This window comes from Hyla sarda, chromosome 4, assembly GCF_029499605.1.
Source record: "Hyla sarda isolate aHylSar1 chromosome 4, aHylSar1.hap1, whole genome shotgun sequence".
In the NCBI taxonomy this organism is placed as follows: domain Eukaryota; kingdom Metazoa; phylum Chordata; class Amphibia; order Anura; family Hylidae; genus Hyla; species Hyla sarda.
In genome coordinates, this window is record NC_079192.1 from 325,756,031 (window position 1) to 325,774,794 (window position 18,764).

The following is an 18,764-nucleotide window of genomic DNA, read 5'->3' on the forward strand; positions in this document are numbered from 1 at the left end:
AACTGCAAATTTTTACCCAAAACCAAAGATTTTATAAATCCAACTGATCAGAAAAAATATGTAATTTGGGATTTTGTGAATTGTGGAACAAAAAACGTTATATACAGTACAGACCAAAAGTTTGGACACACCTTCTCATTCAGAGTTTTCTTTATTTTCATGACTATGAAAATTTTAGATTCACACTGAAGGCATCAACACTATGAATTAACACATGTGGAATTATAGACATAACAAAAAAGTGTGAAAATATGTCATATTCTAGGTTCTAGCCACCTTTTGCTTTGATTACTGCTTTGCACACTCTTGGCATTTTCTTGATGAGCTTCAAGAGGTAGTCACCTGAAATGGTCTTCCAACAGTCTTGAAGGAGTTCCCAGAGATGCTTAGCAGTTGTTGGCCCTTTTTGTCTTCACTCTGCGGTCCAGCTCACCCCAAACCATCTCGATTGGGTTCAGGTCCGGTGACTGTGGAGGCCAGGTCATCTGGTGCAGCACCCCATCACTCTCCTTCTTGGTCAAATAGCTCTTACACAGCCTGGAGGTGTGTTTGGGGTCATTGTCCTGTTGAAAAATAAACGATGGTCCAACTAAATGCAAACCGGATGGAATAGTATGCCGCTGCAAGATGCTGTGGTAGCCATGCTGGTTCAGTATGCCTTCAGTTTTGAATAAATCCCCAACAGTGTCACCAGCAAAGCCCCCCCACACCATCACACCTCCTCCTCCACACCAGCACACCTGTGAAGTGAAAACCATTTCAGGTGACTACCTCTTGAATCTCAACAAGAGAATGCCAAGAGTGTGCAAAGCAGTAATCAAAGCAAAAGGTGGCTACTTTGAAGAACCTAGAATATGACATATTTTCAGTTGTTTCACACTTTTTTGTTATGTCTATAATTCCACATGTGTTAATTCATAGTTTTGATGCCTTCAATGTGAATCTACAATTTTCATAGTCATGAAAATAAAGAAAACTCTGAATGAGAAGGTGTGTCCAAACTTTTGATCTGTACTGTATATAGCACAGTGTCCATGTCCCAAGTTATATATAGGGAAAACGACTCAAGAACTCCGAAAAAGAGTAAGCAAACATATAAGTACGATTCGTACAGGCGCTGATACACCCCAGGCCAATCACATGATAACTATGCATATAGAAGATAAGTTTGCTATTAAATTCTGGGGACTTAGAAAGATTAAAATAAGTGAAAGGAAAGGAGATATTGATAAAATTCTAATAAAGGAAGAAACGCGTTGGTTCTATAGACTAGACAGTCGTAGTCCCAAAGGACTAAATGAGGAATTTTCATTTTCAGCATTCCTAGAATGACTATATAATCAGTTGAAACAGCTATGCAAATAGACAGTGGATTAATGTCAGAGTATTAAAAAGACAATACATTTCATTAATAAATAACAAGCTAAAACAACCAATATACAAAAAAAATGCTAATTTATCTATTTCAATTGAAATTTATACTTATCAGATCAAAAAGAGAGATGTGATCTATAATAAACAACAATATAGCAATGGTTAAATAACCAATGATATGAGACCTAAATAATATATAGCTTGTGTGAAAACAATATGATAATTATGATAATGTTTAGAATATACAAAAGGTAAAATAAATAGAAAAAAAAAATATGATTTAGCTAATGAACAAGATCAGTTTGTCAGCATAAATAATTTGAACACATAATAACATGGAATAATTAAAGGGAATGAAAAGGATACACTTAATCTATGTGGTTAATAAAGAGAGATATTGAATTTTATATATAATATATCAATATTTTGGCAAAGGTACATCAAGCCAATCTCAGATTAATAATTGCTAGTCATATACCTGGCATGTTTTCCTGGACATAGTGGTAATCACATTTTATAGTATATAGATATCGGAGGATATTGATAAGATCATAAAATATAAGTACAGATACAGTAAGATAAGAAAAATAACGGAGGACATCGAAATAACTACAAGTCCGAAAACATGCGCAGTGGTACCGGAGCATAAGGAAAAGGATGAAGTCCAAAAAGGTTCTTGGAGTGTATTTAGCTAAATAAACTAAGTCCAAAGACATGCGCTGGAATGAGCAATCATGCGCAGACCATACCTAGATGTGAGGGGTAATTAATAGGTTAATAAGAATGGCATATGCGCAGAATACATATACGAGATACCCGAAAGTTAAAGGGGTACTCCGGTGGAAAACTTTTATTTTTTTAATCAACTGGTGCTAGAAAGTTAAACAGATTTGTAAATGACTTCTATTATAAAATCTTAATCCTTCCAGTACTTACTAGCTGCTGAATACTACAGAGGAAATTATTTTCTTTTTGGAACACACTGCTCTCTGCTGACACCTCTGTCCATTTTAAGAACTGTCCAAAGTAGGAGAAAATCCCCATTGCAAACATATTCTGCTCTGGACAGTTCCTAAAATGGACAGAGACGTCAGCAGAGAGCACTGTGGTCATGAGGTCAGCAGAGAGCACTGTTTTCCAAAAAGAAAAGCATTTCCTCTGTAGTTTTCAGAAGCTAATAAGTACTGGAAGAATTAAGATTTTTTAATAGAAGTCATTTACAAATCTGTTTAACTTTCTGGCACCAGTTGATTTAAAAAAAAAGTTTTCCACCAGAGTACCCCTTTAAAGTCCACAGACATGCGCTGCACAGACAGCATGATAGGCAGCTGTGTAAATTATGTGTATCCTAAAATGACATCACAATAATTTCCACGACGGACGATTGGTTGTTTAGGACGTCTAACAATAAAATATTATAATGAGTGAGTCTATAAAAAGCCGGGAGACGGCTACTCTGACATGCCTCATACCTTTGAAAAAGCCATTTAAAATGGCGAAACGTCAGGAAGAGAGGAGATAAATGTCTTAGCCCAACACTGTGTCATAGTTCCAGCTATTAAAATACCACTGATGTTAACAGAACAGCAGCAGTAGGCATACAATCTATCATTCAGTAGTCTTTTTTTTTTTAATAATTGTTTATTTATAGTGTAAATAAAGGAAAACGATGACAAATTGAATATTTATCAGCCATAGTAGACCATTCAGTGACTCAATTCAATCTAATCTGGCACCCATGGGATCTAACCAACCCCCCCTGAGATGTTTCTTTTCAAGTTAGCGGACCATGCGGACGAGACTTTCAACCTATTCTTTCTTTGTATTCTTTACATTTACTCTATTCCTTTCTATATTTCGGGTTATACGCCTATATTATACTTCTTCTTCAATTCTAGCTCTCTATTATTCAGTTGTCTGAGATACAGACACTAGTAGTCGGATCAAAGAACTTAGATGTGCACAGTGCTAAAAGTTTTAAACACCACTGCCATCTAGTGGCTATAGAGCACAATTGCACTGAGAATTTTTAAAGCAATAGCAAAAGCAATCTTTAAGTCACTGTGGACAACGCAAAAAAGAAATTCAAAAACAATAGAATTTCCTCTGTAGCATACAGCTGCTAATAAGTACTGGAAAGGTAAAGATTTTTTAAAGGAATACTCCGGAGCTAACCTTTTATGGGGGAATTGGAGCATGAGGCAAAGTTATATACCATTCTAATATACTCACGTTTTCCATATGGCCTTCTTCCCGGTCTTCTCCTCGTTTTTCTCTCCGGCCGGAAGCTGGGTCTTTTGATGACGCTCGACCTGTATTTCTTCTTGATCCGCCACCATCTTCGCCCGGTGACTCATCGCTCCCATGAGTCACTGCGGGCTGTACCGGCCTCCCCGCCTGGAGTCGGCTACTCCCCCAAAGTTAATTTATTCTGCGCATGCGCAGTACTACGCAGATGGCGTAGGGCTAACGCTAGGCTCCTATCGCTGCCTACGTTAGTCCTACGCTATTTGCGTAGTGCTGCGGCATTCTTGTGACACCGCTAGTGCAGTGTTTCCCAACCAGGGTGCCTCCAGCTGTTGTGAAACTACAACTCCCAGCATGCCCGGACAGCCGAAGGCAGCTGGAGGCACCCTGGTTGGGAAACACTGCACTAGCGGTGTCACAAGAATGCCGCAGCACTACGCAAATAGCGTAGGGCTAACGTAGGCAGCGATAGGAGCCTTTGCGTAGTGCTGCTATTTGCGTAGTGCTGCGGCATTCTTGTGACACCGTTAGTGCAGTGTTTCCCAACCAGGGTGCCTCCAGCTGTTGTGAAACTACAACACACAGCATGCCCGGACAGACTTTGGCTGTCTGGGCATGCTGGGAGTTGTAGTTTTCCAACAGCTGGAGGCACCCTGATTGGGAAACACTGCGCTAGTGGGCACATGGATCAGTGGGTTAGTGGGCACATGGATGGGTGGATCAGTAGGCTAGTGGGCACATGGAGAGGGCTGATGAGCTGGGAGGGGAAGGATGGGAGGAGATAACCACAAGGGAAGGAGCTGTGGGCGTCACTTTATTATAATTTATTATAATTTCCTGGGGGGGGGGGGGAGAGGAGGGGGAGAGAGCAGCAGCTAACAGGAAGCTGGCGCAGGGAGTCATGGGAAATGTAGTCTTTATGACATGGCTGCTTACTGCTACAGGTGGCAATTACAAGAGAGTGGCTGGGCCAAATTTTACAAATGAGGTATCGTTGGAAAGGTCTTTGAAAGAGCTATCAGATGAGGTAAACTTTTTTTTTAAGTACCAGCGCTCCGGAGTACTCCTTTAATAGAAGTCATTTACAAATCTCTTTAACTTTCTGGCACCAGTTCATTTAAAAAAAAGGTTTTCCACCGGACTACCCCTTTAATGTTAGTTGGACTTTTTCCATACAAAACACTTACAGATCCAGAATCCACAGATATTTTATGTATACCTCATTGTGCTCATTTACATCTCTCCGGCTATAGGTAAAGCGCAAAGCTTTGGTTCTAGCAGAGATGCAGGAATTCTTACATAAAAGAATTGAAGAAGATGAAAGAACACGGCAGGACATTGAGGATATTATGCAAGAACTCAATATGTAACTAGCAGGTTTATTTAGTTTTATAAGCATTAGATGCTGGAAGTGCTTTTGATTTATTATCATGTGGTGTTGGGTAAAATGACAATAATAATGAGAATTGTCATATAACAACTATTCACAATGTGGGTACATAATAGGGCTGCACGATATATCGCTTTTTGCGATATGGCGATGCGGCCCCCCGGGAAAACATGCGATTATCTGTTCAGGTTGGCTCCCATGGCGGGGGCCGGCCAGAGCAGGTAAAAACTAATTTAAATACTAAAAGTCAGTGTTTCCCAACCAGGGGGCCTCCAGTTGTTGCAAATCTCTACAACTCTTAGCATACCTCGGCATGCTGGGAGTAGTAGTTTCACAACAGCTGCAGGCACCCTGCTAGAAAAACACTGAGCATAAGGGCGCAGGGAGAAAAAAAAAAAACCTTCTGCTCACCTAGTCCCGGTCCCTGCAGATTAGTCTCCATGTACTCTGAAGTTTCTTCTCTTCTTAGTACAGACAGTAGGACCTTTCCCATTTCAAGGGGTGTGACAAGGGGAGGGAATGTGACAAGGGGGGGGGGGGGTATGACGGGGGAGGAGAATGTGACAAGGGGGAGGAGAATGTGACAAGGGGGAGGAGAATGTGACAAGGGGGGGAATGTGACAAGGGGGGGGAAATGTGACAAGGTGGGGGGATTGTGACAAGGGGGGAGAATGTGACAAAGGGGAGGAGATTGTTACAAGGCAGAGGAGAATGTGACATGGGGGGAGAATGTGACAAGGGGGAGGAGAATGTGACAAGGGGGGGAATGTGACAAGGGGGGGGAAATGTGACAAGGGGGGGGATTGTGACAAGGGGGGAGAATGTGACAAAGGGGGGAGAATGTGACAAGGGGGGATGTGACAGGGGAGGAGAATGTGATGGGGGGAGAATGTGACAAGGGGGAGAAGAATGTGACAGGGCGTGTGACAAGGGGGAGGAGAATGTGACAAGGGGGGGGGAATGTGACAAGGGGGGGATGTGACAAGGGGGTGTGTGACAAGGGGGGGATGTTATGGGAGGAGAATGTGACGGGGGAGGAGAATGTGACAAGGGGGAGGAGAATGTGACAGGGGGGAGGAGAATGTGACGGGGGAGGAGAATGTGACAGGGAGGAGAATGTGACGGGGAGGAGAATGTGACAAGGGGAGGAGAATGTGATGGGGGAGGAGAATGTGATGGGGGAGGAGAATGTGACGGGTGAGGAGAATGTGACGGGGAGGAGAATGTGACGGGGAGGAGAATGTGACAAGGGGAGGAGAATGTGATGGGAAGGAGAATGTGACGGGGGAGGAGAATGTGATGGGAAGGAGAATGTGACGGGGGAGGAGAATGTGATGGGAAGGAGAATGTGACGGGGGAGCAGAATGTGACGGGTGAGGAGAATGTGACGGGTGAGGAGAATGTGACGGGGGAGGAGAATGTGACGGGGAGGAGAATGTGATGGGGGAGGAGAATGTGACGGGGAGGAGAATGTTATGGGGGGAGAATGTGACTGGGAGAAGAATGTGACGGGGGGGGGAAATGTGACAAAGGGGAGATGTGAAATAGGCGGTGGGCATAAAATGGGTAGGTAAATGTGAAATGGAGGCGATTGGACACGATTTTTTTTATTATATCGCATCGCATATTGAAATCGCAATATTTTGGCCCAAAATCGCAATCGCACATTTTCCCCATATCGTGCAGCCCTAGTACATAAGTATCTGTTAATGAGATTGTCTGTACGGTCTGAATTCAGACGTTTGTGTCCTTTCCACACGTTAGAGCAGTGTTCCCCAACCAGGGTGCCTCCAGGTGTTGCAAAACTACAACTCCCAGCATGCCCGGACAGCCAAAGGCTGTCCGGGCTTGCTGGGAGTTGTAGTTTTGCAACACCTGGAGGCACCCTGGTGTGGAAACACTGGGTTAGAGTAATAATACTTCATTGTATTACTCTATGTAATTATTTAGACCTAAATTTCTCTCTCTCAACTCTCTTGGTTTCAGACTGCGAAATGCGAAAATGAAGTTTCAGCTGGATCTGACTGTCCAGTTCATACTAAAACAAGGCCAAGTGGAAGTGGAGAACTCTGACCTAATTCCCAATTATACAGATGCCATACTTCTTCACAGGAGTGTCATAGAAGACTTAAACAGCAATATACGGGTATATAAGAATGAATTTACATTATAGTTTTACTTCATTCATATACAAGAGCAAGTAACATTCCGAAATAAAATAGAAATATCTAATAACCCAGATCAAACCATGAATATGGGCAGCCTGATTTTATTGGATGTGCTTTCCTTTTTAGATATAAATCATCTATGGGAAAGGTGACAGTGTTGTCTTTAGTGTACAAGACATTGCTGTCAATTTAACCCCTTAACGACCACGGACGTAAATGTACGTTCTGGTTTGGCGATACTTCACGCACCAGGATGGACATTTGCATCCTGTGTATGACCGCGAGCATCGGAGCGGTGCTCGCGTCATACACGGCAGGTTCCGGCTGCTATCAGCAGCCAGGGACCCGCCGGTAATGGCCAACATCCGCGATCATGCGGATGTCCGCCATTACCCCCCAGATGCCGTGATCAGTAGAGATCACGGCATCTGCGGCAATACGTATGTTAAAATAGACGATCGGATCGCCCGCAGCACTGCCGTGGCGATCCGATCACCTGCCTCCGTCCGTCACCTGCCTCCTGCTCTGGTCTGAGATCGAGCAGACCAGAGCAGGAGATAGCCGATAATACTGATCAGTGCCATGCCCTATGCATAGCACTGAACAGTATTAGAAATCAAATGATTGCTATAGATAGTTCCCTATGGGGACTATTAAAGTGTAAAAAAAAAGTTTTAAAAAAAAGTGAAAAATCCTCTCCCCCAATAAAATGAAAATTGTCAATTTTTCCCATTTTACCCCCTTAAAGCTTACATTTTTTTTTATAAACATATTTGGTATCGCCGCATGCGTAAATGTCCGAACTATCAAAATATAATGTTAATGATCCCGTACGTTGAACGGCGTAAACATTAAAAAAAAAAAAAAAGTCCAAAAATGCTTCTTTTTTGTCACATTTTATTCCACAATTTTTTTTATAAAAAATGATCTAAGAGTTTTATATATGCAAATGTGGTATCAATAAAAAGTACAGATGACGGCGCAAAAATGAGCCCTCATACCGCCCTATATACGGAAAAATGAAAAAATTATAGGTATTAAAAATAGGGCGATTTTAGATTACTGATTTTATACAAAAGTTTTAGAATTTTTTTAAGCGGTACAAAAATATAAAAGTATCTAGCCATGGGTATCATTTTAATCGTATTGACCCACAGAATAAAGAACACATGTCATTTTTACCATAAATTGTACAGTGTGAAAACGAAACCCTCCAAAATGTGCAAAATTTTGTTTTTCATTTAAATTTCCTCCCTATTAAATATTTTTTTGGGTTCGCCGTAAATTTTATGGTAAAATGAGAGTTTAATTACAAAGTACAATTGGTCACGCCAAAAAAAACAAGCCCTTATATGGGTCTGTAGATGGAAATATAAAAGAGTTATGGAATTTAGAAGGCAAGGAGGAAAAAATTAAAACGCAAAAATAAAATTGGCCTGGTCCTTAAAGGGGTACACCCGTGGAAAACATTTTTTTTTTTTTTTTTTTTAATCAACTGGTGCAAGAAAGTTAAACAGATTTGTGAATCACTTCTATTAAAAAATCTTAATCCTTCCAGTACTTTTTAGGGGCTGTATACTAAAGAGAAATCCAAAAAGAAATGCATTTCCTGTGATGTCCTGACCACAGTGCTCTCTGCTGACCTCTGCTGTCCATTTTAGGAACTGTCCAGAGAAGCATATGTTTGCTATGGGGATTTTCTCCAGTTCCTAAAATGGACAGCAGAGGTCAGCAGAGAGCACTGTGGTCAGGACATATCAGGAAATGCATTTCTTTTTTGGATTTCTCTTTAGTATAAAGCCCCTAAAAAGTACTGGAAGGATTAAGATTTTTTTTTATAGAAGTGATTTACAAATCTGTTTAACTTTCTGGCACCAGTTGGGAGTACCCCTTTAAGGTCAAAATGGGCTTGGTCCTTCAGGGGTTAATTGCTGGAATACTGTAATATTAAGCAGGATAAGGACTGCAAATACTAAATACTGTGTATACCTACTATCTTCATGAACCAGCAAAACCATTGCTCTAAAGCTGTTTATAGACATGAGTTATTGGTTAGTGAATTGCACTGATATCAGTGTTCTTGGGGGTTTCATACTCTCATCAAATATCTAACGGCAGGGGACAATAGTTTCTATGTAAAAATAAAGAATTATTATTATAGGTTATATTTATGTATAGGTTATTTCTAGTAGAGGTACTAAACGGCAGTAAAGCCAAATCATTTCCCATGTGACAGATACCTCCAGGTTGAACACAGGGCCTCTTTAAAACTCTTTTAAGGGGTATGTCACTAGAAAAGCAATGTTTTCAGATCAACTGGTGCCAGAAAGTTAAACAGATTTGTAAATTACTTCTATAAAAAAAAAAATCTTAACCCTTCCAGTACTTTTTAGGGGCTGTATACTAAAGAGAAATCCAAAAAAGAAATGCATTTCCTGTGATGTCCTGACCACAGTGCTCTCTGCTGACCTCGGCTGTCCATTTTAGGAACTGGAGAAAATCCCCATAGCAAACATATGCACTATTTAAAAATCTTAATCCTTACAGTACTTATCAGCTGCTGTATGCTCCTGCGTAAGTTGTGTAGTTCTTTCCTGACCACAGTGCTCTCTGCTTACACCTATGTTTGTGTCAGGAACTGTCCAGATCAGGAAAGGTTTGCTATGGGGATTTGCTATTACTCTGGACAGTTCCAGACTAGAGTTGAGCGCGAATATTTGTATTGCAAATTTTTACCGCAAATGTCGGCACTTCGCGATTTAGCGAATATTTAGAATATAGATATATAATCACGAACATTCGTTTTATTTATTTTTTCGAATATGCAAATATTCGCGAATATTGGCACTTCTAGTCAGAGGACACGGATCCCTCCCTTTTTTTAGGTGAGATATAATCGCGCATGCGCACTATGCAGATTTAATTATGAATTTTCGCATAAAAAAACGAACATAGCAAATTTCGGGAACATAGGAAGAATATTCGTCCATATATTGGTGAAATATCGCGAATTTGAATATGGCCCGTGCCGCTCATCACTATTCCTGACATGGACAGAGGTGTCAGCAGAGAGCACTGTGGTCAGACTGGAAAGAACTACACAATTTCCTCTGGCACATACAGCAGCTGATAAGTACTGGAAGGATTAAGATTTTTAAATAGAAGTAATTTACAAATCTGTTTAACTTTCTGGAACCAGTTGATTTGAAAACATTTGTTTTCCCCCGGAGAATCGGTATAATGTAACAAGTTATAAAGATATTCTGGATATGATACTACATGTGAGTATTTTATTTGGATATTTATTGCTTTTCTTCCCTATGTGTGTGTCCAGGGTTTAGGAGAGCAGAAAATAGCAAGCATGGTGGAAAGCAAAGATTTCCGGAAAGGAATCTTCCAGCTTGAGTGGGAACATAAAAAAATACAAATGGAGATGGAAGACCTGAAAAAGAAATCCAGAGATATCACAATGCTTCGTGTGACAAAAGAAATTCAGACAGTATGATGATTTCCTAAAATAAATTGATTGACTGAATAAATATCTAATATAACTATATCTACAGGACTATTTGCAATAAAAATACAATATGGAAGTCCCTTCTGCGGTATAACTATACCCAGCAAAGGATAGCTAAATATTAGCACTAGAGATGAGCGAATTTACAGTAAATTTGATTCGTCACGAACTTCTCGGCTCGGCAGTTGGTGACTTTTCCTGCATGAATTAGTTCAGCTTTCAGGTGCTCCGGTGGGCTGGAAAAGGTGGATACAGTCCTAGGAGACTCTTTCCTAGGAATGTATCCACCTTTTCCAGCCCACCGGAGCACCTGAAGGCTGAACTAATTTACACAGGATAAGTCATCAACTGCCGAGCCGAGAAGTTCGTGACGAATCGAATTTACTGTAAGTTCACTCATCTCTAATTAGCACACATCCTAAACTGCTACAATTGAGGCATTCCTCCCTATACACCTCTGACAGATGGCACCAACATATTCCATACAAAGGCACATGTTGCACAATAGCCATAATAATAATAAAGTATTCCACACTGTATACTTTTTCATGGTGGCCCGCTGTATAAGAATGCACAATCTACTACACTTTCCTATACAGTTAAAGAGTACCTCTCATGATTGTTAAATGTTATACTCCTCCCAGTTCACTGCCCCCATCATGACAAACCACCCCCTGCCTTTATTTTTATTCTTTTTTAGTTTTCTTCCTTGATATTGCTCTGTATTTTCTGCTCAGTCTCAGTCAGATTCACAGACTGGGAAGGGGTGTTACCCAGCAGGTGTGACATCATCTGAAGCCATACAGGGGAGAACTTTCTCCCTCACTCTGCTACACACATCCCAGAGCAGATCAGCTTTTTTTAAATACAAATGAAACAAAAACAACTTTTTATTTAAACAAAATACATTAGAAGAATATTGCAATAGCAAAAATTTATTTTATTGAGAGTGTCCATTTAAGAAAAAGGTAACATAAGCAAATATGTCTGACAAAGGCTAAAATTAAACTCTTTTGGCCTTTGTCAGATCGATGGTAGCCTAAAGGTAATGGAACTTCCCAGCAAATATGCCAAATGTGTTTCTATACTGAGATCTGATCACAGCCTTATTTAGAGTTACAATTGCAGTAGAGACCCTCAGGGAAGTTACCATGACGGGCAGAATAAAAATATGGAAAAACAAGGCAAAGTAGACACAAGATTTATATTAGAAAAGCGACTAACAACCCGAATAACCATTTGTATTCCACATGTATCAGTAATGTTACGATTATCACATATCACATAATGCTAATATAATATGCAGCACTCGTACAGTGTTATAGACAGTGTTATATGCTGCCATTTTACCTGTTGGGCATTGTCTATTGTTAACTGAACTTATATCTTTGTGTAGTTCCTCAATGAATCAAACTATGACATGCGGATATCTAGTCAGATGCAAGTCCTGGAAGAGACCATCAACGTTCAAGAAAAAGTATGTTTTAGGCATTAAAGTGTGAAACTTTTATGCTTCGATGAAACATTGAGAGAACTTTCAGACATTTATGTGGCGCATTAGAGAATTAATGATAGTCTGGATGTTTTTTTTTTTTTTTTTTTTATAAAACATTGCTATAGCTGGTCATACAAAGATTCCTTTAATATAAGTTATATAATATATAACGTCAAGATAATTTTTTTTAACATTAAAGGGGTACTCCTCCCCTAGACATCTTATCTCCTATCCAAAGGATAGGGGATGAGATGTCCGATCGCGGGGGTCCCGCCGCTGGGGACCCCCACAATCTTCCTGCTGCACCCAGCGTTAGTTTAGAGCGCCGGATGCAGCGACGAAGGCTTGTGACGTCACAGCCATGCCCCACTCGTGACATCACGACCACGCCCCCTCAATGCAAGTCTATGGGAGGCCAACACGCCCCTCCGATAGACTTGCATTGAGGGGGCGTGGCTGTGACCTCACAAGCAGGGTGTGACCGTGACGTCACGGAGTGCACCGGATGTCTGGGGTGCCATAGCCGAGATCTTTAGATAGGGGATAAGATGTCTAGGGGCGGATTACCCCTTTAAGGGCTCGTTCACATTGCTGTTGTGAGAGTTATCTTCCATTGCTGACACTGCTGGCAAAACATCCATCACCCACTGGGTAAAGAGGAGGCTAAACCTTTGAAGCTTCATCCGCCAGTCTGTCAGAACGATGGAAGTTGAGGGGAGGCAAAAATCATGCATTTCCTATTTTCTTTCTCCTCTCAACTCAGATAAAATTCTAGATCCCTGACGGACTCCATTCAAGTCAGTGCGATCCATCAGGAACCAGTTGTGTCAGTTGGGCTCTGAGACGATTTTGGTCCTTTCAGCTAATAAAAAAAAAACAAAAAAACAAAAGGACCTAGAATGGGTCGGAGCCCAACAGCAGTGTGAACTTAGACTTAGTCTGTTAGAATTCATGTATGCTTCTCTATCATAGGGAAGTTGAGGACAAAGTAGATGTTGACATCAGGGATATGAATTTCTACGATTTGTTGTAGGTACATATAAAAAGCTGTGCAAGTGCTGTCAGGACTCATAGAGAAATCCTATGAATTGTACTGTTCCTGCCCACACAGAGGGATTGACAGTTCTCCCTGTGTAAAGAATTATATAGACTTTGCCAATCAGTTGTGTGGATGGGCTATTAAAAAGTGGTATTCCCATCTACAAAAGTGTTTACGAGATGACATATTGATAAGATGTATGATCGTAGGGGTCCCGCTGCTGGGGACCTCCGTGATCTTGGTGCAGCCCCCAGCATTCTGTGCCGGGTGCTGCCTCCGAGACGGGGATGTGACATCACAGCTACACCCCCTAGTGACGTCACAACACGCCCCCTCCATTCATGTCTATGGGGGGCCGTCACTAGGGGGCGTGGCTGTGACATCACATCCCTGTCTCGGAGGCAGCGCTCGTCACAGAATTCCGGGGGCTGCACCTTGATCGCAGGGGCCCCCAGCGGCAGGACCACTGCGATCATACATCTTATCCCCTATCCTTTGGATAGGGGATATGATGTATAAAGTCGGAATACCCCTTTAAGGCATGCCTGTCAGAAAAGTACAGATGTAAATATAGATTATTTAGAAATCTCTTCTCTTTACTTGTATATTGTATGCTTTTACAGACACACTAATCTATCTGTTTTATTTCAGCAACATGAGAAAAACATAAAACAGTTCAAACAAGTTATTAAGGACTTGGAAAAACATATGAACAGAAAGAAAGAGACAAATACACAGCTTGACAAGGATCTACAGGGCACACTCATTGCCTTCTCTGAAAGAAAGCATATTTATGATGTGGTTGGTAAGTAGCATATTAATAAAGAAGCATTGCAGAAAGCCCATACGCTGTGTTATGGCTAGTGCAGGGCTTTAGTGGGTGGTGCATGGCAGACAAAGTGGTGAACATACAATTGGGATGTGTACACATAGGGGGGTATTTATCAAAGGATTTATGTGGGGTTTTTTTCACGTAACTTTGGTGCAATACTTTGGCGCAGTGTCTTTTTGCGCCAAAGTTTGGCGCATCTTCTCCACTGTCATTTTTACAACTTTCTCAAAATCACACGGTCCTGTGTGTTATTTTAACTTTAGTCAGTAATTCATCATTTGCGCCAATCGATCTTTGGCACAATTTTGGTGCAAATCCTCGCCAATAAATTTTGCACATGGTAAACACACTTAGCAATGTCAGAAAATGTAAAGGCGTCAAAATACATTTGAAAAACATTTTTTTGTGAAAGCAGCGACGCCTCCAGGGCTGCTCAATACTATCCTGCGACATAGTTGTCTCTGAGAGACCTTCACCTTCCGTTGAGCCAGCATTGGACATGGCCACACAGGTTCAGGAAAGGTAAGCACTAAAGCAGTGGTCTCCAACCTGCAGACCTCCAGATGTTGCAAAACTACAACTCCCAGCATGCCCGGACAGCCGTTGGCTGTCCGGGCATGCTGGGAATTGTAGTTTTGCAACATCTGGAGGTCCGCAGGTTGAAGACCACTGCACTAAAGTAACAAAACAAAAAAAAAAAGAAAAAAAACTACCCAAGTTGAAAATAAAATCCATTTCACATGGTGGCTATAAACCCCACAAAAGAAAATAACTCACGTCACTTGCTGATAAACTGCAGGAGGGACTCCGAAATGGTTGCTCTACAGGGTAAAATACACGTCCTCTGTGGCGGTAAGTTCTGTGTAAATGGCGCTGTGAACAGTTGATTTCAACATTTGAGCCAAAATTACTAACAACTTGCACCAAATGATAAATTTGGTCCATGTCCACAAAAACCAAAGGGAAAAAAAAAGGGTAAAAAATAACTGTCAACAGGCAAAATTGATAATGACACAATACATTTAGTTTGCCTCCTGGTGATTTAGGGGATCTGTCATCTCTCATACATACTAGTGCTTTTAAATGGGTAGAACTTTGGTTAAAGTCTTCGCCTAGAGAATCTTATCACATTTTCACAATAATACACTGTGACCACCTTACACCTTGTCCAACCGCCAAGATGCTATTGAACCGCAGCCAAGATCAGTTATCTTCCATTGCTGACACTGCTGGCAAAACATCCATCACCCACTGGGTAAAGAGGAGGCTGAACCCGCTCCATACTTCTTTCCCGACATCTTGACGTTCACATTGGGGGGGGGGGGGGGGATATTCAAAGAATTTAGCACCATTTTTTTGCTTCAGCTGTGCCACATTTGCTTAAAACATGGCGCACACTATTAGCGCCACATATTCAGATAATTAGCACTTGATTTAGCGCCCTGTCAGACAATTTTTGTAAAAGGCGCGTGGTTAGGGTTTTTGTGCTTTTAGCACCCTATTTTCAAAGGTTTAGCACCACTTTCTGGCGCTCAAAGTGTCGCAGATAATACCAAGTATACCTGGTGTTAAAGGGGTACTCCACTGCCCGAGTGTCCGTAACATTTAGTTCCGAATGCTGGGTACAGGCTGCGGGGGTCGTGACGTCACAACACGCCACCCTCAATGCAAGTCTATGGGAGGGGGCGTGACGGACGACACGCCCCCTCCCATAGACTTGCATTGAGGGATGTGACGACATGAGGGGCGTGGCCATGACATCACGACCCCCGCACCCAGTGTTCTGAACTAAACATTCCGGACACTGGGGCAGTGGAGTACCCCTTTAAATGATTTGCTATTTGTGCTATTTGCCCCAAAATTTCAAAAGACCAAAAACACTTCTGGAAATGAGGCGCAGTTAACACTGTTTGAGGTGCAAAATAAAGAGCCCTAATAACACAAGTCTTTGAATATTCCCCCATTGATAGATATTTATACACATTTCAGGTCCAACCTAAGCAAATTATTCCTTCAGCTATAACTGGAGAAAACTTTAACTAGTATTGATCCAAAACTTTTTCTCGTTTAGCTGTAGGAGCATACTTTATTTATTTTGGATATACTCAATTACACTTTAGGTTGGAGCTCATGCACACGGTCTTTAGTGCCACCTTATGGTGCTCCTGTGCACGATACATGCAATACAACAAGCAGAGGAACATGCTAGTTATTTCTCTTGGATCTTTAAAGGGGTACTCCAGTGAAAAACTTTATTTATTTATTTTAAATCAACTGGTGCCAGAAAGTTAAACAGATTCATAAATAACTTCTATTAAAAAATCCTAATCCTTCCTGTACTTATTAGCTGCTGAATACTACAGTGGAAATTCTTTTCCGTTTGAAACACAGAGCTCTCTACTGACATCATGAGCACAGTGCTCTCTGCTGACATCTCTGTCCATTTTAGGAACTATGGGGAGAAAATCTCCATAGCAAACATATGCTGCTCTGGACAGTTCCTAAAATGGACAGAGATGTCAGCAGAGAGCTCTGTGTTTCAAAAAGCAAAGAATTTCCGCTGTAGTATTCAGCAGCTAATAAGTACTGGAAGGAGTAAGATTTTTTAATAGAAGTAATTTATAAATCTCAGTGTGAATTCGGGTAGAAAAACAGACATGGTGCACATCTACAATCTTGTATAATGATCTGATTGCTTCTCAGCATAATATCAAAAACTAACAGGTTGTTAGTATACATTTTTGATCAAAAAGTACAAGCCCACTCGCCACGTCAAGGCCACCTATTTAGAGTGGGTCCCTAACGTCCCTAGCATAAAATGGCGCAGCACCGAGCGGCGACCACCACCGCCGCGACACCAATGTCCACAGGGGGGAACGACCCACCGGCAGAGCGGCCCCAATGCCACTCAAACCAGTCTATGGGTCGCACCCCCCCCCCCCCGCAGACACGGCGCCACGGCAGTAACGGACACCGCACAGCACCACACCAGTGTGAACAAGGTGTAATGGCTCACTTACCATGCTCTCCCAGTCAGACTGGGAGGCTGCTAGGAAAGAAATGACCCATGTGTAGCTAACTACTACTTATATAGGGTTGGGCTGAGGGGGGGGGGGGGGAAGAGTGCAGACAACATGTTCAAAAAAAAAAAAAAAAAAAAAGAGGGGATAGAAATCACAGTGTGAATTCGGGTAGAAAAACAGATATGGTGCACATCTACAATCTTGTATAATGATCTGATTGCTTCTCAGCATAATATCAAAAACTAACAGGTTGTTAGTATACATTTTAGTATACATTAATTTATAAATCATTTTAGTATACATTAATTTATAAATCTGTTTAACTTTCTGGCACCAGTTAATTAAAAAAAAAAAAGTTTTCCACCGGAGTACCCCTTTAATATTCTTTGCAGGTAGTAAGACCTTAGAATTTTTTACTTTTTGATTACTAATATGCTAAATGAATTAAATGGGAATGCGCTTGTCTGTATTTCGGGGAATTCTAGTATGAAAAATAATTTTTGCCAAAAATAAGATGTTAAATCCTCCAAGGCTCCATCAATCACTCCAATGGTTATGCTAGTCTTTGCAGAGATGATGTGCCCATATACCCACATGACGGCTGTAGCCAATCACTTGCCTCAGCAGTGATGCCAGCTGTCCCCCCCCCCCCCCCAAAAAAAACCAAAAAACATTTATAACAAGGATTAGAAATGAGCGAATTTACAGTAAATTCAATTCGTCACGAACTTCTCGGCTCGGCAGTTGATAACTTTTCCTGCATAAATTAGTTCAGCTTACCGGAGCTCCGGTGGGCTGGAAAAGGTGGATACAGTCCTAGGAGACTCTTTCCTAGGACTGTATCCACCTTTTCTAGCCCACCGGAGCACCTGAAAGCTGAACTAATTTATGCAGGAAAAGTTATCAACTGCCGAGCCGAGAAGTTCGTGACGAATCGAATTTACTGTAAATTCGCTCATCTCTAACAAGGATGATAGCTCAAAAACCTGGAGCTGCTGTTTGCTCTTCTTTTTTTCTCTTTTTTTCTGCAGGGGTACAGGGGCTTAGACCCCTGGTGGTCTATGGATAAATAAAAGATTCAATCCAAAAATAACTTTCTTTTTTGCTCACATCAGGAGTAGAACAGAGTTCGGAGAAGAATGCCAGAGATAGATACATAGACATTGTCCAGCGCAGGAAACTCGTTGATCTTGTAAAGGCTCAAGCTCAAGAGATCACAATGCTCCGCACTGAACTAGATCGACTGAGGATGAAAACCTTTCCCGCACTTGTACAAATGGAGTACTAGATACCTGTATTTCAAACCTGGTTTACCTATTAAAAACAAGCACACTTGTAGGGTACCTTTTGTCCTGTTTGTTTTTCATCCTTAGTGTATAAGAATAGTTCTGAGATATATATGGATAATTATTAAATGTATAAGACTAGTAACACCAACCAGAAGCTGGCTGAATCATAATGACATATGGGGAGATTTATCAAAACCTGTGCAGAGGAAAAGTTGCCCATAGCAACCAATCAGATCACTTCTTTCATTTTGCAGAGGCCTTGTTAGAAATGAAATAAGTGATCTGGTTTTGATAAATCTCCCCCATAAAGAATGTTCGATATCACAAAGACTCACCCAGTTGTCAGGTCATGATGAGATGAGCACCATACTGACTGTTGTTTGCCTGTAT

At 41.3% G+C, this 18,764-nt stretch overlaps 1 protein-coding gene across 3 annotated transcripts in view; it reads left to right on the plus strand.

Annotated features, from left to right (window-relative positions):
- CFAP43 (cilia and flagella associated protein 43) overlaps positions 1–18,422 on the plus strand; it is a 108,311-nt gene extending 89,889 nt beyond the window's left edge. For all 3 annotated transcript variants that reach the window (XM_056574986.1, XM_056574987.1, XM_056574988.1), the window contains 6 exons: positions 4,875–4,987; positions 6,998–7,157; positions 10,514–10,678; positions 12,093–12,173; positions 13,882–14,035; positions 18,201–18,422. In XM_056574986.1, coding sequence (XP_056430961.1) covers positions 4,875–4,987; positions 6,998–7,157; positions 10,514–10,678; positions 12,093–12,173; positions 13,882–14,035; positions 18,201–18,373 — 846 coding nt within the window. In that variant the 3' untranslated portion in view covers positions 18,374–18,422. The remainder of the gene's footprint in view (positions 1–4,874; positions 4,988–6,997; positions 7,158–10,513; positions 10,679–12,092; positions 12,174–13,881; positions 14,036–18,200) is intronic.
- Positions 18,423–18,764: the final 342 nt, after the last annotated feature.